The sequence below is a fragment of the Mobula hypostoma genome, chromosome 8 (assembly GCF_963921235.1).
Source record: "Mobula hypostoma chromosome 8, sMobHyp1.1, whole genome shotgun sequence".
NCBI classification, from domain to species: Eukaryota; Metazoa; Chordata; class Chondrichthyes; order Myliobatiformes; family Myliobatidae; genus Mobula; species Mobula hypostoma.
In genome coordinates, this window is record NC_086104.1 from 113,818,796 (window position 1) to 113,845,247 (window position 26,452).

A 26,452-nucleotide genomic window follows, 5' to 3' on the forward strand; every position below is an offset into this window, starting at 1 on the left:
GTTCACAGGGTCACTGGACGCTTCAGAGATCCTCATAACTGTATTTTTATTCTCCCTTGCAAAGTGGGTATAGAAGGCGTTGAGCTCATCTGGAAGCGAAGCATCACTTCCATTCATGATGTGGGGTTTTCTTTGTAGGATGTAACGGCGTGCAAACCCTCCAACATCGCCTCTAACCTCTCTCGGAATTGTTTCTTAACTCCTGAAGTAGCCCTCCGCAAGTCATACATGGTTTTCTTGCACAGACCGGGGTCGCCAGACTTAAATGCCACAGATCTAGCCCTCAAGAAACTTCGAATCTCTTGGTTCATTCATAGTTTGGGAATGTACAGTAAGAATTTGTAAGCACACACTCAACCCCACAGGTTTTAATGAAGTCAGTAATAACTGTAGCATACTCATCCAGACTCGGAGATGAACCTCTAAGTACAGTCCTGACCGCTGATTCAAAGCAGTCCTGTAAGCGCTCCTGTGCTTCCTTTGTCCATACCTTCTTGGTCCTCACTATTGGTGCTGCAGCCTTCAGTCTCTGTCTATACTCAGGGAGTAGAAGTACAGCCAGGTGATCAGACTTCTCGAAGTCAGGGCATGGAATAGCACAGTAGGCTCTCTTGATGGTGGTGTAGCAGTGGTCCAGTGTGTTGTTTCCTCTGGTACTACAAGTGATTTATAAATATTTAATGACTTTTTCAAGCTGGCCTGGTTAAAATCCCCCAAAATGATGGAGAAGGCATCAGAATGTGCAGTTTCGTGCCTGTTGATTACATCGCTCAGTTTGTCCAGAATCTGTTCTGAGGTGAAATGTATGTCGCTACGAAAATAATCGCTGAGATCTGAGGCAGGGAAAATAGACGACACTTGATCGTGAAATATTCCATATTCAGGGCACTGGATTGGAAAAGCACAGCAACATTAGTGCACCATGAGGAATTGATCATGAAGCACACACCTCCACCTCTGCTTTTGAGAGATTCGACAGACCTATCTAGGCAGTGTATAGTGAACTATTCAAATTGTTTGGTCCGGCACACAAGGGTTAACCAAGAATCACCACTCTACCTCTGAGACAGTCAGTCTTATTTACCAGAGACAGTACGTTTGCCAGCAAGATAGTTGGTATTGGGAGTCAAAAACCATGTATTTTTTTTTAAACACACAATTAATCCAGTGTGGTGACCCCGCTTCTGCTGGCAGCTTAAATGAACAGTCCACTGGCCACTGTCTGATCTAGTTCCATCAGTTTTGAGCAGTGATAGATTGTCTAATCTTATTAAAACATCATTACTGACTGTACACACCTGAGATGCAGTTGTGGCTCTCAGCCATAACAGGCTAAAACAAGAATATTTGCTGTTTTCCCATCATTAATATCAGAGCAGCCAACCAAGCCGGAAGTAATGATGTCAGATTGTCCAGCCTGCTGTTCCCTGGTTTGTCCTTGCTACTCACTTTAAACAATAGAACAATGTTCTCCACCTCCCCATCTTTAGGAATTTCACCAGTGACTAATGACGAAGGAAATATCCCCACAAACTCGCCTCTAGCCTCCCAAAAAGTCCGAGAGTGCACTCAGTCAGGCCCGAGGGATTTATCCACCAGACTGCACTTTGAGCATCCCAGATAGTTTCAGGTCTCTGTTGCAGGTCAAATTTACAGGAAGCTTCTTGGGAACAAAACTGCGAGCTCGGGGAACAGTCAGTGCAGGATGCTTGTGGTACTGTTAGTGCTTTGTCATCCCCAATGAACTCAGTAAATTCTTTATGCTTTATGTGAAACCGTGACAGATAGGTCAAATGTTCATTCCCAGCTTGCCTCCAGTATCACTCCTCCTACACAACAGTTCTGAAGAGAGAGTTGGGTGGGGGAAGACAGAGAGTGGGGGGGGGAAGACAGAAGGGGGGGACCAGACAGAGGAGTGGGGGACAGACGGGTGGGGGGGAAGAGGGGACGACAGACAGAGGTGGGGGACAGTGGGGACAGAGAGACAGGAGGGAGACACCAAAAAGAGGGAGAGACAAACAGAAGAGAGGGAGAGATGGGGGGGGCGGGTGGAGAGAGACAGAAGAGAGGGAGAATCTACAAACCATCTCAAATTCTATATTTTAAGGGGTAACTAACCTTCTGATGTTGTTGTATTGTGCTTTGGTACGGACATCTTCAACAATTTCAGCAACAGTTGCAAGCTCTTGTCTGCTTTCAGTAAAGGTAGGTAAGCATGAGCATTCAACTTTGTTAAGGTATCCAGAAGTGGTTGTAAGAAACAAGCCAAGGCATTCTGATCCCCAGTGTATATAGCACTAAATTTAAAAAGAAAAAGCATTAGCAGAAGCATTTGGAAAGGACACATTTTTAAACTTGAACAAATGACAAGTTTTTAATCCTGAAGCACTTCAGTCCTAGAAGACCAGAGACAACGTGGTCAGGTGCTGGCTGGTTCACTCACTGGCAAAGTGCAGCCCAAGGATATTCAATTGAAGGTGTAGTTGCAAGAAAAAAAATATGAACCCTTGCGATACCTGGTGCTCTGCATTAATCACTCATAAAATGTGGTCTGGTCTTCATCTAAGTCACAATAATAAACAAACACAATCTGCCTAAATAAATAATTGTACTTTTCATGTCTTTATTGAACACATTGTTTATTCATTCACAGTCCAGGCTGGACAAAGTATATGAACCCTTGTATTTAATAACTGGTAGAACCTCCTTCAGCAGCAATAATCTCCACCAGACGTTTCCTGTAGCTGCTGATCAGACTTGCACAATGGTGAGGAGGAATTTTAGACCATTCCGCCATACAAAACTGGTTCAGTTCATCAATATTTCTGGGATATCTTGCATGAACAGCCCCCTTCAGGACATGCCACAATTGGGATAAAGTCTGGACTCTTACTTGGCAATTCCAAATGTCATGTGTGAAGCCAAGCAGAGCTGCAGAACGGATGATGCTAATGAGAGATAACGAAAGAAAATGGAGAAATATTCAAAATGCTAATAAGAGAGAAGAGAGAGATTAACGAGAAAGAGACACAAATCAGATGTTGGCGTCTGCCACAGACCGTTTGCTTTGAACCTGAACTGTTTGAAGTTTGATGGACAGGTGATACCCCATCAGGGGGATAAAAATAGCGGGTTTGCTAAGGCACGACACACACATGCCACAAGACCCTGGAAACAGCAGTGTACCCCACAAGTTGGTGGGAGTTTGGAGGACCGGTTCGCAGGAATCGGTCGGAGGCTCACAGGGTGTAAAGGTATGATCGGTGGGAACCTGGTATGTGTCCGCCCTTGCCTGGGTGCCAGGTTCACCACGGAAAAACGATCGCATCCGGAACGGAGGGGTCACAGTTGGTGACCACAGCTGGATCAGAAGGCATCGAAAGGTTTGCCTGAAACCAACTGCATCTCTCACTCTCTCTCTCCAACGGTACAACAACAGCGATTACTTCGAACTGCACTAGACTGAACTGAACTCTGCTTCACCTTGATCATTTTACCCCTAGACTGCGATAGACCTTGGTTGATTCCTATTACCCTATTTCTGTGTATATGTGTATACTATCATTGCTAACCTGTTACATTTATATCCTTGCGGTTAGTGTACTGTATTACTTATTTCTTTAATAAAACTTTATTAGTTCCTACTAATCACAGACTCCAACGAGTGTTCCATTTCTGCTGGTTTGGCAACCCAGTTACAGGGTACGTAACACAAAACACAAATTTTGTTCTTTTGAAACCATTCTGTTATTGATTTACTCTTGTTTCAGATCATTGTCCTGTTGCATCATCTAACTTCTATTAAGCTTCGGGCAACGGACCACCAGCCTGACATTCTCCTGTAAAACGTCTTGATACAATTTTGAATTCATTGTCCCCTCAATGATTGTAAGCTGTCCAGGCTGTGAGGCAGCAAAGCAGCCCCAAACTATGATGCTCCTTTCATAATGCTTCACAGCTGGGATGAGGTTTTGTTGATGGTGTGCAGTGCATTTCTGCCAAAGAAAAATAAACTTTTGTCTCATCCAACCACAGAACACTGTCCCAGAAGTGATATAGAACATCCAGGTGGTCTTTTTCAAATTTGAGACATGCAGCAATGCTTTGATTTTGAGAGCAGTGATTTCCTCCGTGGTGTCCTTCCATGAACACCATTCTTGTTCAGTGTTTTTCTTATTGTGGACACATGAACAGAGACTTTAGCAAGCTCTAGAGATTTCTGCAAGTCTTTTGCCATTACCTGGGTTCTTTTTCGCTTCCTTCAACATTGCACATTGTGCTCTCGGTGTGGTTTTTACAGGATGCCCACTCCTAGGGAGAGGAGCTATCAAACTGAATTTCCCCTATTTGCGGACAATTTTTCTTACTGTGGACTGAGGAACACTTAGATCTTTAAAAATGCTTTTGTAGCCTTTTCCAGCTTCATGTATCTCTACAACTCTTCTAAGGTCCTCTGAAAGTTGTTTTGATCAAGGCATGACGCATATAAACAGATCTTTCTTGAGAAGAGCACGATTTTATGTTTGAATCTGGAGAAAATTAGAAGTAACCTTTATGATTCTTCATTTAAATTTGAACAGATTTGGGGACCTTTTATTCGATATTTTCATTTAATGTAATATTTACCCTTCTTGTTTTTTTTTCACTGTTTTAATGGAGGTCGGGATTGAGGACGTGATTTTAAGTTTAACTCTGTTTGGTTTCAAGTTAGCCCATTGCTTTGCTTTGCTTTTAGTTAGTTGCACGGTGGGTTTTTTTTGGGGGGTTTTTTTTTCTTTTTTTCCATTGATATATATAAAATCTAGTATACTATTATGTTATCTTGGTTTCTTATGCTTAAATTACATTGTTTGTAGTATTTTCTTTTTGGTATTGTTATCTTTTGGAATTTTATTATACTTTAACATTGTATTAATGTTTATATGGCTTACCTTTTTTGTATACTTACTCAATAAAAAGATTTAAAAAGAAAGAGAAGAGCACGCTCTGTCAGTAACCTGACTTTGTGTGTCTTTTTTAAAGGGCAGGCACCTTTACAACCCATACCTCCAATCTCATCTCATTGATTGAAACACCTAACTCCGAATAGCTTTTGTAAAAGGCATTACCCCAGAGGTTCACATAATTTTTTGAACCTGGACTGTGATTGTTTAAATGGTGTACTCAGTATTGGCAAAAAGTAGTACAATTGTTTGTGTGTTATTAGCTTTGGCAGATTGTGTTTGTCTATTTTTGTGACTTAGATTAAGAACGGACCACATTTTATGAATAATTAATACAGAAAACCAGGTAACTGCAAAGGTCCACGAAGTTTTTCTTGCAACTATACCTGACACTCAGATCATTCCCTCCAAGGTCAATCAGTGACACAACTTCTCAAATATGCCTGTGTGAATGGAATGGTTTGCTAGTTTTTGTGCTCAGATCAAATAAAGGATGTGCTAGCATTGGAAAGTGTCCAAGGAGGTTTGCAACAATGATCCCAGCAATGAAAAATTAACCTATGAGGAGCATTTTTAATGGCTCTCACCTATACTCACTGGAGTTTAGAAGAATGAGGAGGGTAGAAACCTATTCAAAGGCCTGGATAGAGTGGATGTGGAGAGGATGTTTCCAATAGGAGGAGAGTCTAGAGGGTGTAGCTTCAATAAAAAGTGCCACATACGAGGCTGCTTAACAAGATAAATTCCTGTGACTTTACAGGAAACAAACTGGCATGGATAGAGGAATGGCTGACAGACAGGAGGCAGCCAGTGAGAATGAAAGGGAACTTTTCTGGTTGGTTGGCAGTGACTAGTGGTGTTCCTCAGGGTCAGTACTGGGACTGATACTTTTCACATTGTTTGTCAAATATTTGGATAATGGAATTGATGGCTTCGTGGCAAAGTTTTCAGATGATACGAAGATAGGTAGAGAGGTAGGTAGTGCTGAGGAAGCAATGCAATTGCAGCATTGACAAAATTGGAAGAATGGGTAAAAAAGCGGCAGATGGAATTCAGTGTTGGGAAATTTATGATAATACATTTTGGTAAAAGGAAGAATAGTGCACATTATCTAAATGGGGAGAAAATTCAAACAGAGGTGCAAAGGGACTTGGGAGTCCTCACACAAGACTCCCAGAAGGTTAATTCACAGGTTGAGTCTGTGGTAAAGAAGGCAAATGCAATGTTGGCATTTATTTGAAGGGGAATAGAATATAAAAGCAAGAAGATAATGCTGAGGCTTTATAAGACACGAGTCTTACTAAGACACAGGTCACACTTGGAGTATTGTCAACAGTTTTGGGCCCCATATCTCAGAAAGGATGTGTAGTCATTGAAGGAAGTCCAGAGGAGGTTCACGAAGATTATTCCGGGACTGAAGGGATTAACGTATGAGGGGCATTTGGCAGCTTTGGACCTGCACTCACTGGAATTTAGAAGAATGTGGGGGGTGGAGGGGAATTATCATTATAACCTACCAATTTTTGAAAGGACTAGAAGGACTAGATAAGGTAGCTATGGAGAGGACACTTTCTAGGTGTAAAAGAGAATGAAATAATTGTTATGCTCGATCAATAAGCCAAAGAACATAATAATAAAAGAACAATAAATATAAATACATAAGATAGATTATACACATAGATTGATTGCATGGCCAGAAAGTGCACTGAGCACAGGAGTGTCTGTACACGAGGTGATAGACATGAAATGATAAAGTACAGGTGCTGAGGGATGTAGTGGGTTAGTGGTAGAAGCGATAATCAGCCTTACTGCTGGGGCAAAGTAACAGTTTTTGAGTCTGGTGGTCCTGGAGTAGATGTCAAATAGCCTCCTCCCTGATGGGATGGGACAAGGGCAGATGTTACTGTCCCCTTTAATGCACCTTTCTGCATACATTTCCTTGATGGTGGGTAGGCTGGTGCCACTGATGCATCAGGCAGTTTTGACTACATGAGCTTTCCTGTCCACTCCAGAGCAGTTTCTGTACCATACAGTGTTGCAGCATGTTAAGATGCTCTCTACAGCATATCTGTAGAATAATGTACATTGTCCAGCTCTCTTCAACTTCCTCAGGAAGTTGAGGTGTTGGTGAATTTTTCTGATTGTGTGGGATGTGTTCTGGGACCATGAGAGGTTGTGTGAGATATGCACTCCCAGGAACTTGAAACTGCTCACAGTTTCCACTGCTGTGCCGCTGATGTAATGAGGGTTGTGAGCAGTGTGAGTTCTTCTGAGTCAATAACCATCTCCTATTTCTCATTGACATTGAGGAAGAAGTTATTTGTCTGACACCAGGCCTCACGCTCTTCCACTTCCTCTCTGTAGGCCGTCTCATCAACCATGATTGAATTGCAGAGCTTCTTCTTCTTATCGTGTCCACGGACAGTCTATACATGGCCCAGCCAGAACTTGACACATGTTTGCAGTTTTCAGCCTCTCTAACCCTGTATACAAACTGCACAATTGCAGAGCAAATAGGCAAATTATTTTCATCTTATCTTCATATTATCTTCAAAGTTCAAAGCTTCAAAGTAAATTCATTATCAAAGTACATTTATGTCATTGTATACAACCTGAGGTCCATTTTCTTACAAGCATTCTCAATAAATCAAATCAAGTTCAATTATTATTCAAACCAAACATGGATACAGTCGAACAAGACATCATTCCTCTGGGGCCAAGGTGCATAACATATATACAAAATAGCGAGAGAGATTAAAAAAAAACACATTTATGCAAGAAAACACATGTACATTCCAAGACCCTGAGCAACATACAAATTTATGTACAGATTCCAGCAATCAGACTATTATTTAAATGGGGAAAGAATTCAAAGTTCTGAGATGCAACGGGACTTGGGAGTCCTCGTACAGGATACCCTTAAAGTTAACCTCCAGGTTGAGTCAGTAGTGAAGAAAGCGAATGCAATGTTGGCATTCATTTCTAGAGGAATAGAGTATAGGAGCAGGGATGTGATGTTGAGGCTCTATAAGGTGCTGGTGAGACCTCACTTGGAGTACTGTGGGCAGTTTTGGTCTCCTTATTTAAGAAAGGATGTGCTGACGTTGGAGAGGGTACAGAGAAGATTCACTAGAATGATTCCGGGAATGAGAGGGTTAACATATGAGGAACGTTTGTCCACTCTTGGTCTGTATCCCTTGGAGTTTAGAAGAATAAGGGGAGACCTCATAGAAACATTTCGAATGTTGAAAGGCATGGACAGAGTGGATGTGGCCAAATTGTTTCCCATGATGGGGGAGTCTAGTACGAGAGGGCATGACTTAAGGATTGAAGGGTGCCCATTCAGAACAGAAATGCGAAGAAATTTTTTTAGTCAGAGAGTGGTGAATCTATGGAATTTGTTGCCACGGGCAGCAGTGGAGGCCAAGTCATTGGGTGTATTTAAGGCAGAGATTGATAGGTATCTGAGTAGCCAGGGCATCAAAGGTTATGGTGAGAAGGCGGGGGAGTGGGACTAAATGGGAGAATCGATCAGCTCATGATAAAATGGCGGAGCAGACTCGATGGGCCAAATGGCCCACTTCTGCTCCTTTGTCTTATGGTCTTATGGTCAATCCAGCCTGACATTCCACTGGTTGAACACTGGACAGCAGCACCAATAGGAGAGGCCAGCCTCCAACCGAGCACAAACACAACACTATGCTGCCTCCGGTGTCTCCTCACCTGGACTGCAGCAGCAGGCAAGCCTGCAGCCAGAGGCTTAGTCTTCACTACAGCCACGGCCACGCTGCTGCCTCATCACCTGTCTTTCCACCAAACAAGGGAAACAGGTCTGCAGCATCTTACATTATTAGTGTCCAACAGAGTCTTGCAATCGCAATAGAAACATCCAAGAAACACTCACGGTTACACTGCACACTGTTTCATGCACCAATTCTGATGCCTTCGCATAGCACGCAGTAACACGGTCTGCAGCCAGGTCAGTTCCTCTGAACACTGACTGGCCAGACCACCAGCTTCTCCTTCTCTGACACATCTGCCTGCTCCTTGACACCGGCCGGTTGCTCCGAACAACAAGCAAATCACTGGTGCAGTAGACTTGCAGCACCTGTAGTTCTTGGACTCCAGTATAGTCTTACGGTCATAAAAAACATGTTTGAAAAAGAAAAGTGCACCTTTGGTTGCTGTCCTCCCCCCCACCCCAAGAGGCTGCTGCATTTGAACACAGTACTATCTTGCTTAATTACTTTTGCTTAAAATTGCTTAAATTCAATAACCACAATAGAATCAATGAAAGACTGCATCAGCAGGGTGGTCAACCAGTGTGCAAAAGACGAAAAAAAAGTGGGCAAATACAAAAAGAAAAAGAACTAACAATAATAATAAAAAATAAATAAATAATCAATAAATATTGAGAATAAGAGATGAAGAGTCCTTGAAAGGGAGTCCACAGGTGGTGAAACAGTTCATTGATGGGGTAAGTAAATTTGATAAGGTTATCCCCTCTGGTTCAGAAGCCTGAGGGTAGATGGTAGAATGTAGTAGTACAAGTCCTGTGTCTCTAATACCTTCTTCCTGATGGCGTGGTGGGGTATCCCTGATGACGGATGGTACTTTCCTTCAACAGTGCTCCATATAGATGTGCTCAACTGTGGGGACAGGTTCACCCATGATGGACTAAGTCATACCAATTACTTTTTGTAGGACTTTCAGTTCAAGGGCATTGGTGTACCAGGCTGTGATGCAGCCAGCCCGCAAGTGAGGAAATGGAAGATCCAATTGCACAAGGTGGTATTGAGGTCAAGGTCTTGAAGCTTATTGATTAGTTTTGAGGGAACGATAGTTTTGAATGCTGAGCTATCGTCAGTAAAGAGCATCTTGGCTGTCCAGATGTTCCAGGGTTGAGTGAAGAGCCAATGAAATAGCATCTGCTGTGGACCTGTTGCTCTGCTAGGCAAATTGGAGGGGATCTCGTTCGCTTTTCAGGCAGGAGTTGCTTTGTTTCATCACCAACCTCTCAAAACACTTCATCACTGTAGATGCAAGTGCTGCTGCATGATAGTCATTGAGGCAGATTACCACGCTCTTCTTAGGCACCAGGGTAATCTTACAGTCTATGTGCTTGAACAGATTCTATCCATTGTAAATAACACATCCCTCCACTGTAGAAAATACAGCAAGGCAAGTGGTACAGCTGGTAGAGTTGCTATCTCCCAGGTTCAGAAAGTGCCAGATTTGATACTGACCTCTGTGTGTACTTGCAAGTTCTTCCAGTCACCATGCCAATTTCGACCAGGTGCTCTGGTTTCCTCCCACATATGAAAGGCCAGTGTAAATTGCCCCTGGTGTGTAAGATAGTGATGGAAGCTGCAGGGAGCTCGTGGGAGGTTATTGTCGTATATTCCCACATTCACAAGTAGCCTACTGTAGGCCAAAAGAAGGCAACTGATATAAGAATCTGCATAAAGTACAAACAAAAACAACTGCAAATTCTCCCAATAAGAACAGTATAACTTCTCAAGAAAAATGCAGTGATGTCAGGAAAGAAGCACGTTATTGACGTGAAAGCAAACACAATCAGTTCCATGCTACCTGGATGCCCTGACATTTTATGCAGGCATTTGGCACTGAAAGTTGTGTTCTGTTCTGCTTGCCTCATTACAGGAAGAATGTGGAAGCTTTAGAGAGGGTGCAGAGCAGATTTACCAGGATGCTGCCTGGACTGGAGGGCATGTTGTATAAAGATAGATTGAGTGTGCAAGGGATTCTCTCCTTTGAGCGAAGGAGGATGAAAGATGACTTGATAGAGGTATACAAAATGATTAGAGGCAGAGATAGAGTAGACAGCCAGGGGTTTTTTCCAAAAGTATAAATGGTTAATACAAAGGGGAATAATTTTAAGGTGATTGAAGGGAAGTATGGGGGTGGAATGTCAAAAGTAATTTTTTTTTACACAAAAATGGAAACAAATACATTAAGGGCAATAAGAAATTTTAGATTGGCACATGGATGATAAAAAAAATTGGAGGGTTATATAGGAAGGAAGGGTTAGATTGATCTTAGAGTAGATTAAAAGGTCTTCAAAACATTATGGGCTGAAGGGCCTGTAATATGCTGGGGTGTTCTATGTTCAATGAAAAAAATACAAAAACGCTGAAAGACTAATTTCAAAATGTGTCACTAAGAAAATTTCAAGCACTGTAATGTGATAATTAATTCCAGCATTACTTCTTCACACTCACTTCAACTCACCAATTTTAACCCACATAGGGCAGAAACAAGTTTTACTTTTGATTTGCACTCAAAATAATAGAACACATGTGTATGGAACAACAGACATTACCCTTCAGCGCAATGTTGCTCTTCAACGTCAGCAGCAAGGAGAATCATTCGAGCAACGAGCTGGGCCTCAAACCAGTCTGGCAGGTAACTGTCCTTTTCCCCTGGTTATCAAGAAAACAGAGCCAACTGAGGTTAAGTATATTCTCTACGAAATGGAGAACTTTATTGCACCATCCAGATTCAGCCAGTCTTAGACTTCAGACAAGTCCAGTCTCGCAAATTTAGCTCAGAATTTCTACAATCCTGCAATATTAGATTAAGGAAGATAGGGCTTTTCTTTTTGCAGCAAAGGAAGATGAGAGATGACTATAGATCTCTGTGAGAGGTACTGACAGAGTGGGTGGATACCTAGCACCATTTCAACAGGGCAGAAATGACTAATACAAGGGGGCATAATTTTAAGATGAATGGAAGAGAGTTTAGGGGGAATCACAGGAAGGTTTTCTTTCTGTTAAAACAGAGTTGTGGATTCATGGAACGCACTGACAGGGGTCGTGGTAGAAGTAGGTACATTTGGGACTTCAAAAGACTCTCAGATATGCACATGGAAAGAAAAACAATGGAGGGCTATCTGTCAAGAAAGCTTTAGACTGAAGATGTTGGCACAAAATCATGCACAGGAAGGCCTGTACTGTGTTATGTTCTATTAATTCAAGTTATAATTGGAAGGTAGGTAGGAGGTAGTGGTGAGCGCAGGTGCTTTTTCACATGGGAAAGAACAGATTGCACATTTCACAAACTCAGGACATTCCAAACTACCTAACAATTAATAAATTACATTTGAAGAATACTTATGACTGTAATGTAGAAAGTACAGAAAAGATGTTCTGCACAACAAATCCCCACAAATAGTAACGTGTCAATGAGTACTAATAAGACATAGAAGCACAATTAGACCTCTCAACCTCATTCTTCTGCCTTCTCCCTGTAACCTTTAACATATCAACCTCTGCTTTAAAAATGTCCAATCACTTGACCTCCACAGCTGCCTGTTGCAACGAATTCTATACAATCATCATACTCTGGCTAAAAAAAATTCCTCATCTCTGTTCTAGATGGCTGTGTCTCAAGACTCCCCCACCTTGGGAAACATCCTCTCTGCATCCATTCTTTTAATATTCAACAGGTTTAAATGAGATAACCCCTCACCCTTTTAAACTCCAGCAAGTACAGGCCTGGAACCATCAAACACTCCTCATACATTAACCCTTTCATTCTCAGAATCATTCGCGTAAACCTTCTCTGGAACCCCTCCAATGCCAGTACATCTTTTCGTAGATAAGGAGCCTAAAACTGCTCAAAATACTCCAAGTACTTCTGACTAATGTCTTAAAAAGCCTCAACATAAATTCTTGCTTTTATATTCTCGTCCTCTTGAAATGAATGCTAACGTTGTATTTGCCTTCCTCGCCACCGATGGAACCTAAAAGTTAACCTTTAGGGAATCCTGCACGAGGACTCAAGTCTCTTCGCATCTCTGCTTTCTGAGTTTTCTCCCCATAAAGAAAATAGTCTATGCCATTATCCTTTCTACCAAAGTGCATGGCCATACACTACCCTACACCATATTCCATCTCCACTTCTTTGCCGATTCTCCCAATCCAAATCCTTCTGTAGATTTCCTGATTCCTCACCACTACAGAGAGGAAGAGGTGAAAAATTTCTTAAATGCATTTATTTTAATGTTAGGAGCATTAAAATAGCTTAGAGCATGGACTGATACCTGGAAGTATGATGTTGTAGCTATTAGTGAAACATGGTTGGAGGAGGGGTGTGATTGGCAACTAAATATTCCAGGATATCGTTGCTTCAGGTGTGATAGAATTAGAAGAACAAGAGGGGGAGGTGTTGCATTGCTTGTCAGAGAAAATATTACAGCGGTGTTCTGGCAGGATAGATCAGAGGGCTCGTCTAGGGAGGCTATTTGGGCGGAATTGAGGAATGGGAAAGGTGTAGTAACACTTATAGGGGTGTATTATAGACCATCTAATGGGGAGCGAGAATTGGAAAAGCAAATTTGTAAGGAGATAGCAGATATTTGTAGTAAGCACAAGGTTGGCATTGTGGGAGATTTTAATTTTCCACATATAGGCTGGGAAGCCCATACTGTAAATTCCGTCAGGGTAGCCTCCAACCTGATGGCATTAACATTGACTTCTCAAACTTCCGCTAATGCCCCACCTCCCCCTCGTACCCCATCCTTTATTTATTTATTTATTTATATACACACATTCTTTTTCTCTCTCTCCTTTTTCTCCCTCTGTCCCTCTTACTATACCCCTTGTCCATCCTCTGGGCTTCCCCCCTCCCCCCTCCCCCTTTCCTTCTCCCTAGGCCTCCTGTCCCATGATCCTCTTATATCCCTTTTGACAATCAACTGTCCAGCTCTTGGCTCCATCCCTCCCCCTCCTGTCTTCTTCGATCATTTCAGATCTCCCACTTCCCTTCCCATTTTCAAATCTCTTACTAGCTCTTCTTTCAGTTAGTCCTGACGAAGGGTCTCGGCCTGAAACGTCAACTGTACCTCTTCCTAGAGATGCTGCTTGACCTGCTGCGTTCAGCAGCAATTTTTATGTGTGTTGCTGTAAAAGGGCTGGATGGTTTGGAGTTTGTAAAATGTGTGCAGGATAGTTTTTTGCAGCAATACATACAGCTACCAACTAGAGAAGGGGCAGTGTTGGATCTCCTGTTAGGGAATGAGCTAGGTCAGGAGACCTATGTGTTGGGATGCACAATGCCATTAGTTTCAATATAATTATGGAGAAGGATAGGTCTGGACCCAGGGTTGAGATTTCTGATTGGAGAAAGGCTAACTTTAAGGAGATGCGAAAGGATTTAGAAGGAGTGGATTGGGACAATTTGTTTTATGGGAAGGATGGAATAGAGAAATGGAGGTCATTAAAAGTGTAATTTTGAGGGTACAGAATCTTTATGTTCCTGTTAGGTTGAAAGGAAAGGTTAAAAGTTTGAGAGAGATACAGTTTTCAAGGGATATTGGAAAGTTGGTTTGGAAAAAGAGAGATATCTACAATAAATATAGGCAGCATGGAGTAAATGAGGTGCTTGAGGAATATAAAGAACCTAAAAAGAATCTTAAGAAAGAAATTAGAAAAGCTAAAAGATACGAGGTTGCTTTGGCAAAGTAAGGTGAAAATAAACCCAAAGGGTTTCTACAGTTATATTAATAGCAAAAGGATAGTGAGGGATAAAATTGGTCCCTTAGAGAATCAGAGTGGACAGCTATGTGTGGAACTAAAAGAGATGGGGGACATTTTGAACAATTTCTTTTCTTCGGTATTCACTAAGGAGAAGGACATTGAATTGTGTAAGGTAAGGGAAACGGTAGGGAAGTTATGGAAACTATGATGATTAAAGAAGAGGAAGTACTGGCGCTTTTAAGGAACATAAAAGTGGATAAGTCTCCAGGTCCTGACAGGATATTCCCTAGGACATTAAGGGAAGTTAGTGTAGAAATAGCAGGTGCTCTGACAGAAATACTTCAAATGTCATTAGAAACGGGATGGTGCTGGAGGACTGGCATATTGCTCATGTTGTTCCATTGATTAAAAAGGGTTCTAAGAGTAAACCTAGCAATTATCGGCCTGTAAGTTTGATGTCAGTGGTGGGTAAATTAATGGAAAGTATTCTTAGAGATGGTATGTATAATTATCTGGATAGACAGAGTCTGATTAGGAACAGTCAACATGGATTTCTGCGTGGAAAGTCATGTTTGACAAATCTTATTGAATTTTTTGATGAGGTTACTAGAAAAGTTGACGAGGGTAAAGTGGTGGATGTTGTCTATATGGACTTCAGTAAGGCCTTTGACAAGGTTCCACACGGAAGGTTAGTTAGGAAGGTTCAATCGTTAGGTATTAATATTTAAGTAGTAAAATGGATTCAACAGTGGCTGGATGGAGACGCCAGAGAGTAGTGGCGGATAACTGTTTGTCAGGTTGGAGGCCAGTGACTAGTGGTATACCTCAGGGATCTGTACTGTTGTTTGTCGGGAGGAGGAGAAGATGGCGATGCGACGCAGCGTGCGCGGCCTCTCCGGTAATGAATATCTGTAATCTGTCAAGTAGAAGGCAGTGCACAATTCTGATTTGATGGAGGCAGACGTGAGAGCACAGAGGAACATCTGGTTAAACTTCTGAAATGCCTGCTTCGCTGCCACTGTGTGATCCAAAATCTCCGGAGGGGAGGGCCTCAAATCCTCGGCTTTGCCTGTTGCTTGGCGGCCGGGACCGGGGTCGAAGCGCTCTGCAGAGATGGTGCTCAGTGTCAGAGGGTTGGTCGGAGGCTCGAAGTTTTCGGACTGACTCAGAGTCGTACTGTGGTCAGGTGCTTCCAGGATGCTGCATCGGCAAGTTTACGGTGCTGGAAGCTGATGGCAGGGAGAATTTCTTCCTTCTACCATCTGTGTGAGATGTTGGGGCTATCGGGACTTTGAGATTTTTTTTTACCGTACCCATGGTCTGCTCTTATCAAATTACGGTTTTGCTTTGCACTGTTGTAACTATATGTTATAATTATGTGGTTTTTGTCAGTTTTAGTCTTGGTCTGTCTTGTGTTTCTGTGATATCATACTGGAGGAACATTGTATCATTTTTTAATGCATGCATTTCTAAATGACAATAAAAGAGGACTGAGTGTCCTCATAATCTACTCTAATCTAATATACATTAATGATCTGGATGATAGGGTGGTAAATTGGATTAGTAAGTACGCAGATAGGTGGCGTTGTGGATAATGAAGTAGGCTTTCAAAGCTTGCAGACAGATTTAGGCCAGTTAGAAGAGTCGGCTGAAAGATGGCAAATGGAGTTTAATGCTGATAACTGTGAGGTGCTACATTCTGGTAAGACTAATCAAAATAGGACATACATGGTAAATGGTAGGGCATTGAAGAATGTTGTAGAACAGAGGGATCTAGGAATAATGGTGCATAGTTCCCTGAAGGTGGAATCTCATGTGGATAGGGTGGTGAAGAAAGCTTTTGGTATACTGGCCTTTATAAATCACAGCATTGAGTATAGGAGTTGGGATGTAATGTTAAAATTGTACAAGGCATTGGTGAGGCCAAATTTGGAGTATTGTACACAGTTCCGGTCACCAAATTATAGGAAAGACGTCAACAAAATAAGGAGAATACAGAGAAGATTTACCAGAATGTTACCTGGGTTTCAGCACCTAAGTTACAGAGAAAGGTTGAACAAGTTGGGTCTTTATTCTTTGGAGCGTAGAAGGTTGAGGGGGGAACCTGATAGAGGAATTTAAAATTATGAGGGGGATAGATAGAGTTGATGTGAATAGGCTTTTTCCATTGAGAGTAGGGGAGATTCAAACAAGAAGACATGAGTTGAAAGTTAGGGGGCAAAAGTTTAGGGGTAACACGAGGGGGAACTTCTTTACTTAGAGAGTGGTAGCTCTGTGGAACGGCTTCCAGTAGAAGTGGCAGAGGCAGGCTCGATATTGTCATTTAAAGTAAAATTAGATAGCTGTATGAACAGGAGAGGAATGGAGGGTTATGGGCTGACTGCAGGTCAGTGGGAATAGGTGAGAGTAAGCATTCGGCACGGACTGGAAGGGCCGAGATGGCCTGTTTCCGTGCTGTAATTGTTATATGGTTATACCTGTCCCTTTCGATCACTTATCAACCTGGCCACAAAGCCATCAATTCCATCATCTAAATCATTGACGTAGAATGTGAAAAGAAGCAATCCCAATATTGACCACTGCGGAAAACCACTAGTCACCAACAGCCAATCAGAAGAGGCCCCCTTCATTCCCACTCTGTCTTCTGTCAGTCAGTTAACCTTCTATCCATACTAGTATCTTTCCTCTAATACTATGGGTACTCATCTTGTCAAGCAGCCCTGTCAAAAGCTTTCTGAAAATCCAAGTAAACAATGTCCATTTGAGCATCTATGGAAAAAAGTACAGTTGGCGTTTCGGGCTGAGACCCTTCGACAGGACTGGAGAAAAAAAGATGAGTAGATTTAAAAGGTGAGGGAAGGGAGAGAGAAATACAAAGTGATAGGTGAAAACGGGAGGGAGGAGGAAATGAAGTAAAGAGCAGGGAAGTTGATTGGTGAAAGGGACACAGGACTGGAGAAGGGGGAGTCCTATAGGAGAGAACAGAAAGCCATGGAAGAAAGAAAAGCGGGGAAGGACACCAAAGGGAGGCGATAGGCAGGCAAGGAGATAAGGTGGGGGGGCATGACCAGAAGTTTGAGAAATTGATGCACATGCCATCAGGTTGGAGGCTACCCAGATAGAATTACACAACCTAAGTGTGGCCTCATTGTGACAGTACAGGAAGCCATGGATTGACATATTGTAATGGGAATGGGAAGATGGGAAGTGGAATTACAATGGGCGGCCACTGGGAGATCCTGCTTCTTCTGGTTGAAGGAACGTAGGCGCTCGGCGAAACTGTATGTCGGGTCTCACCAATATACACGAAGCCACACCGGACAGTAAATGACCCGAAAGAACTCACAGGTGAAGTGTCGCCTCACTTGGACATCTGTTTGGGGCCCTGATGACCCAGGGAAGAGGTATAGGGTCCGGTGTAGCAGTTGTTCCAATTGCAAGGATAAGTGCCAGGAGGGAGATCAGTGGGGAGGGACGAATGGACAAGGGAGTCACGTAGGGAGCAATCCCTGCGGAAAGCAGAAAGTGGGGGAGGAGGGAGGGAAAGATGTGCTTGGTGGGGGGTCCCATTGGAGATGGCAGAAGATCCTTAGTATTATGTGACAGACGCAGAGGGGTGGTAGGTGACGAAAAGAGGAACCCTATCCCTGGTAGACTGTCGGGAGGATGCAGTAAGAGCAGACATGCGTGAAATAGAAGAGATGAAGAGATGCAGTTGAGACTGCCTATAGGCTACGCCCCTCCTGACGGTCATCCAGTTAGCTGTGTCCTGCACCTGAGTGTAATTACCACCTTGTACCTCCTGTCAATCAACCCCACTGCCTCAAATGATCCGGAGAAAAATCAGCGGTGCAAAGGAACTCGAGGGTCGTCATGCAGGATTCCCTAAAGGTTAACTTGCTGGTTGAGTCGGTGGCAAGGAAGGCAAATAAAATGTTTGCATTCATTTCTGGAGGGCTAGAATACAAAAGGATACAACGCTGATATTTATAAGGCATTGATCAGACCACATGGAGCACCGTGACCGATTTGGGGTGTTACGTGACCATGGGTTTTGTTTACTGTGGGCATCACTTTAAATGCCTGGACAAACGCCTGGAGAGGGAGAGGGAGAGAAATAGAAATAGATAGATAAGATTTCGGACTGCGAGCAGGAGCTCGCTACAGTAATGAGTGAAGTTTGATACTTTTCCGTGCCCAAAGGATTGGGTGAATGAGCGACACCCAGTGCATATTGGATAAGTGACTGTCACCTCTCATGACCCATACGTGGATTTTTGGAGTATTCTGTGGCGACCACTTTCGTTTACCCTTATATGGATTCGGGTGTGTTATGTGCTGACCACTTGTGCTAAGGAATATTCCATGACTGTCACCTTGTAATATCTCTATGTGGATTTCAAAATACAACTCAACGGCTGAGATCTTCTGTGACTGTTACTTTGTTTTCCCAGCGTGGAACCTGTGAAATTCTTCGTGATTGCCTCCTTGTTGCATTTTAATGTGGATTTACAAATTTCTCCCCTCACTAATTCTGTGCATAGCTGAAACTTTTCAACTTGCCATCTTAAAACTTTAAGAACTGTTCCTAAGCTTGATGGTTTGGGAGCCACAAACGCATAACACTGTTAACTTCTGTTTAGAAGAGTAGTTAGTTTAATTTTCTATATTTTGAGTAGATACTAATAAATATAGTGTTTTAACATTAAACCCTGACTCAGTTTGTGGTCTATTGCTGCTGGTACGTAACATAAAGTGGGGGCTCGTCCGGGATCTGAACAAATTGGAGCTTATTGATCGATTTTATTGATTACTTCCCTTTTGATTGACTTGTGTGTGAAAACCAGCAGCAATGGATATTGATGAATTCCAGGCATCACTAGTCTCTGGGGCATTGAAGGAAGCGAAAAAGGCACAGTTGTTGGTCATTGCTAAGAGGTTCAAACTTCTTACGGAAAAGCCGGCTATGAAAAATGCAGAGATTCAGAGGAGAATAGTTGAGCACTATATATCTACAGGTGTGTTTGAAGCCGAGGTATTCAAAATATTTCCAGAAGACCATAAGACAAAGGAGCAGAAGTCAGCCATTTGGCCCATCGACCCTGCTCCGCCATTTTATCATGAGCTGATCCACTCTCCCATTTAGTCCCACTCCCCGGCCTTCTCACCATAACTTTTGATGCCCTGGCTACTCAGATACCTATCAATCTCTGACTTACATACACCCAATGACTTGACCTCCACTCCCACCCGTGGTAACAAATTCCATAGATTCACCACCATCTGGCTAAAAAAATTTCTTCGCATCTCTGTTCTGAATGGGTGGCCTTCAATCCTTAAGTCATGCCCTCTCATACTGGACTCCCCCATCATGGGAAACAACTTTGCCACATCCACTCTATCCATGCCTTTCAACATTCAAAATGTTTCTATGAGGTCTCCCCTCATTCTTCTAAACTCCAAGAAATACAGTCCAAGAGCGGACAAATGTTCCTCATATGTTAACCCTCTCATTCCCGGAATCATTCTAGTGAATCTTCTCTGTACCCTCTCCAATGTCAGCACATCCTTTCTTAAATAAGGAGCCCAAAACTGTCCACAGTACTCCAAATGAGGTCTTACCAACGCCTTATAGAGCCTCAACATCACACTCCTGCTCCTATACTCTATTCCCCGAGAAATGAATGCTATTGCATTCGCCTTTTTCACCACACTCAACCTGGAGGTTAACCTTAAGGGTATTCTGCACGAGGACTCCCAAGTCCCGTTACATCTCAGAACTTTGAATTCTCTCCCCATTTAAATAATAGTCTGCCCGTTTATTTCTTCTGTCGAAGTGCATAACCATACACTTTCCAACATTCTATTTCATTTGCCACTTCTTTGCCCATTCTTCCAATCTATCCAAGTCTCTCTGCAGAGTCTGTTTCCTCAGCACTACCGGCCCCTCCACCTATCTTTGTATCATCAACAAACTTAGCCACAAAGCCATCTACTCCATAATCCAAACTGTTGATGTACAATGTAAAAAAGAAGCGGCCCCAACACGGACCCCTGTGGAATACCACTGGTAACCAGCAGCCAACCAGAATAGGATCCCTTTATTCCCACTCTGTTTCCTGCCAATCAGCCAACGCCCTATTCACATATGTAACTTTCCAGTAATTCCATGGGCTCTTATCTTGTTAAGCAGCCTCATGTGTGGCACCTTGTCAAAGGCCTTCTGAAAATCCAAATATACAACATCCACTGTATCTTCCTTATCTAGTTTACTTGTAATTTCATCAAAAAATTGTAATAGGTTTGTCAGGTGGGATTTTCCTTTAAGGAAACCATGCTGAGTTCTGCCTAACTTACTGTATTCAATCATGTTATGATCACTGCCTCCTAAGGGTTCTTTTACCTCAATCTCTCCAATCACCTCCGGTTCATTACACAATACCCAATCCAGTACAGCCGATCCCCTAGTGGGCTCAACAACAAGCTGTTCTAAAAAGCCATCTCGCAGATATTCTACAAATTCTCTCTCTTGAAATCCAGTGCCGACCTGATTTTCCCAATCCACTCGCATGTTAAAATCTCCCACAATTATCAAAACACTGCCCTTCTGACAAGCCTTTCCTATTCCCTGTTGTAATTTGTAGTCCACATCACTGCAGCTGTTTGGAGGCCTGTATATAACTGCCATCAGGGTCCTTTTACTCCTGCGAGGAGAGGAGAAGATGGCGGCGCGACTCAGCACGCGCGGCCACTCCCATGATGAATATCTGTTATTTGTCAAGTAGGGTGCCGTGCACAATTCTGATTTGATGGAGGCAGACGTGAGAGCACGGAGGAACATCTGGTGAAACTTCTGAAATGCCTGCTTCGCTGCCGCTGCTACTGTGTGATCCGAAATCTCCGGAGGGGAAGGCCCCGAATCCTCGGCTTTGCTTGTTGCTCAGTGGCCAGCACGGGGTCGAAGCGCTGGGCAGAGATGGTGCCCGGTGCTCGGTGTCAGAGGGCTGGTCGGAGGCTCGAAGTTTTCGGATGGACTCAAGAGTCAGCTGTGGTCGGGTGCTTCCAGGATACTGCATCGGCAAGTTTGCGGCACTGGAGGCTCATGGCAGGGAGCGTTTCTCCCTTCTACTGTCTGCGTGAGATGTTGGGGCTATTGAGACTTTGAGACTTTTTTTTTTACCATGTCCATGGTCTGCTCTTATCAAATTATGGTATTGCTTTGCACTGCTGTAACTGTATGTTATAATTATGTGGTTTTTGTCAGTTTTAGTCTTGGTCTGCCCTGTGTTTCTGTGATATCATACTGGAGGAACATTGTATCGTTTTTTAATGTCCTCAATCTAATTTCTTAGCTCAACCCATAAAGATTCTGCACCTTCCAATCCTATGTTACCTATGTCACCTATGTTTCCTGAAAGTAAATCAGATGACCATCAGTACAAGACAGAACAACTAAAGTTAGAGCTAGAGAAACTTAAGTTAGAAGCTGAGGAAAGAGAAAAGCAGAGGCTGCTAGGACCAGAGGAAAGAGAAAGCCAAAGGCAGTTTGAAGCTGGGGAAAGGGACAAACAAAGGCAGTTTGAGCTAGAGAAGCTAAGGTTCGTGGGTCCAACTTCTGGCTCTGGTGATAGGTTTGTTGCCAGTCGGGAAGGTAAATTGGTCCCTCCATTTGATGAGGTCAAGGTTGATAAATACTTTCAGCATTTTGAGAAAGTTGCTCCGACCCTACGGTGGCCAAGAGACTGCTGGCTTCTCCTGCTGCAGAGTGTAATCAAAGGTAAGGCTGAGCAGGCGTATTCTGCCTATCAGTTGACGGTGCAGCTGACTATGGGACAGTAAAACAGGCTGTGCTTAAATCTTGTGAACTGGTTCCAGAAGCCTCTGGGCAAAGGTTTAGGAATTTGAGGAAATCTGTGAGCCAGACTCATGTGGAATTTGCTTATGAGAAGTCTCTGTGTTTTGAACGATGGTGCACATCTAAAAATGTGGATGATGATTTCGACAAATTGAAAGAGTTGGTTTTAATTACCATAATGACATAAAGACATATTTAGATGAGAAGGATGCTGCCACTTTGCAAGAATCTGCTAAGTTAGCAGATGAGTTTGCTCTAATGCATAGGCTTAAGTTTACCCCAGGTAAGACCTTTCAAAAGAATAGCATGGATGGTCAGGGTAAACCAGAAATCAAATCTGGGAATAGTGACTAAGGTAAGGATGAAGGAAAGCAATTAAAGGAGAAACATTCTGGTCCTACTTGTCACTATTGCAAGGAATCTGGTCATGTTATGGCTAATTGTTTCTTCCTGAAGAAGAAGGAAAAAGAGGTAGTTCCAGATTCAGCACTTTGAAACACCTGTAGTCCCACAGGGTTCTGCACATTCTGATGAAGCTCTGTTGAGAGCTGAGATGTCTGACCAAGTTAGGGAAGAATTCATTCCTTTTGTGTCAGAGGGATTTGATTCAGTGAATGAGGGGTCATTTCCGGTGCCAGTGAAAATTCTGCGAGATACTGGAGTTTCTCAGTCACTCTTGTTGGACAATGTTCTAGAGTTTAGTGATGAGACTGCCACTGGTGAGGTAAATCTTATTCAAGGCATTGGGGGCGACATTGTTTCAGTACCTCTGCACAAGGTAATTTTGAAGTCAGAGTTAATTTCGGGACCAGTTAAGATAGGACTATGGCCCAGTTTACCGGTGAAGGGTGTTTCTTTGTTGTTTGGGAATGACCTAGCAGGTGGCAAAGTTGTCCCTGCAGTGCAGCTGACAACTAAGCTAATCACTGATGGCTGAAACCACTGAAAGATGGATTCTAACATTTATCCATCCTGCGCAGTAACTTGAGCTATGGCCAGGAAGCTTGCCAATGCAGATGGTCCTGTGCAGCATGGGTCTGCTACCTATCATAGCCCAAATCGGGACTCAGGTTTTGATGACCTGTCAATGACTTTCCTGCCTTCATTGTTTGACCAGGATCCTTGTATTAGGTCTGATTCTAAAGATTTGCCTTTGTCCAGGAAGGAGTTTATAGCGGAACAGACTGGAGACCCTGAGATTGTTGCATTGAGACAAAGAGTTCTCTCAGGTGAGGAGATTGAGAAAGTGCCAGTAGGATATTATATCAAGGGTGGAGTGTTAATGAGGAAGTGGAGACCACCTGATATTCTGGCCAGTGAGGAATGGGCAATTGTTCACCAGGTTGTAGTTCCTAAAGTCTATAGGAATGAGATTTTAACCTTGGCCCATAGTATGACCTGGGTGGCCATTTTGGTGTGAATAAAACTGTGGACAAGGTTTTGAAACAATTCTTCTGGCCCGGTTTGAGGAAAGATGTTGTGACCTTTTGCTGAACTTGTCACACTTGTCAGGTTGTGGGTAGATGCAGCCTATTCCTGCATTTGGTGAACCCTTTTCTAAAATTATTGTGGATTGTGTTGGCCCATTGTCAAAGACTAGAGCTGGCCATCAGTATTTGCTAACCATCATGTGTACAGCATCTAGATTTCCAGAAGCAATATCTCTCAGGAATATCAAAGTGTCAAAGGTTCTCATAAAGTTTTTCACCCCATTTGGTTTGCCTAAAGAAATCCAGTCCGATCAAGGAAGTAATTTTATGTCAGGATTATTTCAGCAGGTAGTTTACAAACTGGGAGCCAACCAAATTACGTTGTCTGCGTACCATCCAGAATCCCAAGGGGCCTTAGAAAGATTCCATTCTACCCTCAAAACCATGATTAGGATATTCTGTATTGAAAATGAGAAGGCTTGGAATGAGGGGTTCACTTGCTTCTATTTGCAGTAAGGGATTCTGTGCAAAAGTCCCTAGGCTTTAGCCCCTTTGAGCTTGTGTTTGGGCACCAGGTCCGAGATCCTTTGGCATTGTTAAGAGAGCAGTGGATCAACAATGACCTGCATATAAATTTGTTGGACTATGTTTTAAAATTCAAAGACAGATTGCAAAGAGCTTGCAACCTAACGAGGGAAGATTTAAAATTTGCTCAAAGTAAAATGAAAACCTGGTATGATAAGAAAGCCAGAGTTAGGACATTTAAGCCAGGACATAAGGTGCTCGTTCTTTTCCGTGTGCAGACAAATCCTCGGCAGGCCAGATTCCATGGTCCCTATGAAATTGTGTCTAAGGTCAATGATGTGGATTATGCAGTCAAAACACCAGATAGAAGGCCAACGCAGCTCCGTCACATAAACATGCTTAAGCTGTATCATGAAAAGCAGGCTGCAGCCGTGGTGGTTGCTGTAAATAACAATGGGTTCGAGCTCTCTGGAAATTTACTAGCTGATCCTACTGAGGCCCATTTTAAATCAAACATTATTTCAGGCAGATTGACAAATTTGGCTATTTTGGAAAATCTTGATAAGAAACTAGCTCATTTACAGCCACAGCAGTGGCAGCAAATGAAGCAGTTGATCATGACATTTCAAGATTTGTTCCCTGATGTTCCAAAAAGAACAACAGTAGCCTCACATGATGTAGACGTTGGTGATGCCGAACCTATAGAACATCCTTATTGCATTTATATTCAAAAATGTAGACTTGCTGAACAAGAAATTGAGTATATGTTAGAAAATGGTATTATTAGGCATTCTGCTTCAGATTGGAGTTCACCTTGTGTTATGGTACTTAAACCAGATAGTAGTATCAGGTTTTGCACTGATTACAGAAAGGTGAATGCTGTAACAAAAAAAGATGCTTATCCAATCACTAGAGTGGATGATTGTGTAGACAAGGTTGGAAAAGCTAAGTTCCTTACAAAAATCAATCTGTTAAAAGGGTATTGGTGTGTTCCATTAACGGATAGAGGTAGAGAAATTTCTGCATTTGTAACGCTTTCTGGGTTATATGAATACAATGTTCTGCCATTTGGAATGAAAAATGCTCTGGGAACATTCCAGAGAATTATTAATTTTATAATTCAAGGGTTAGAACACACAAATGCCTATATTGATGATTTGGTCACAAGGAATGACACATGGGAAGTCCATATCTCTGCAGTAGAAAAGCTGTTTGAAAGGCTCTCAAAGGCCAACCTTACAGTTAACTTAGCTAAGAGTGAATCTGGCCATGCCACTGTGACCTATCTTGGTTATGTTGTAGGTCAAGGCAGGTTGGCTCCTGTTCAGACGAAAGTTCAGGCAATTTCTGAGGTTCCTATCCCAACCAGTAAAAAAAGCTCTTAGAAGATTCCTGGGAATGGTTGGATATTATCGCAGTTCTGTAAGAACTTTGCTGATATTGCCCTCCCATTGACTAACATCCTGAGGAAGGGTGAAAAGTTTATTTGGACAGAGCCTTGCCAGGAGGCATTTGAGAAATTGAAGGCCATCTTTTGTCATCAACCTGTGTTCAGGTCACCTGACTTTGCAAAGCCATTTTCTGTAGCCATAGATGCCAGTGACGAAGCGGCAGGAGCAGTGTTACTACAAAGGGATGATTATGATATTGACCATCCTGCGGCTTACTTTCCAAAGAAATTCAATGAGCATCAAAGAAATTATTCCACCATAGAGAAGGAATTATTATCACTTATTTTAGCTTTGCAGCATTTTGATGTTTATGCTTGCACAGCTCAGAAACCACTTGTGGTTTATACAGATCATAATCCATTGGTGTTTTTGAGTAGGCTGAAAAACAAAAATAGAAGGTTGCTGAATTGGAGTTTGACTTTGCAGGAGTATGATCTCATTATAACTCACATTAAAGGCAGGGATAATATAATTGCCAACTGTCTTTCTAGATGTTAAGCTTGCAGTGTACTTTTAATAGTGGAGTGGGATTTACTATTTGTATATGCTCCTGCAATATGTTATTTTAGTCTGTAGTGTGCTATGTGGTAACCGTATATGTATTGTTTAACATATTGTAGTTTGTTGTTAAAATTTTGCTCTTAGAGATCAAAATTTTTCCTCCTTGGGGGAAGGTGTTATGTGACCACGGGTTTAGTTTACTGTAGGTATCACTTGAAGCACCTGGACGAGGCAGGAGTATGACGTC

The 26,452-nt window shown here is 42.6% G+C and overlaps 1 protein-coding gene across 1 annotated transcript in view; it reads right to left on the reverse strand.

The window, feature by feature from the left end:
* The window catches only part of tarbp1 (TAR (HIV-1) RNA binding protein 1), a 400,954-nt gene that overhangs the window by 320,207 nt on the left and 54,295 nt on the right, over positions 1 to 26,452 (reverse strand). Inside the window, 2 exon segments of the mRNA XM_063057295.1 lie at positions 2,119 to 2,297; positions 11,287 to 11,386. Coding sequence (XP_062913365.1) covers positions 2,119 to 2,297; positions 11,287 to 11,386 — 279 coding nt within the window.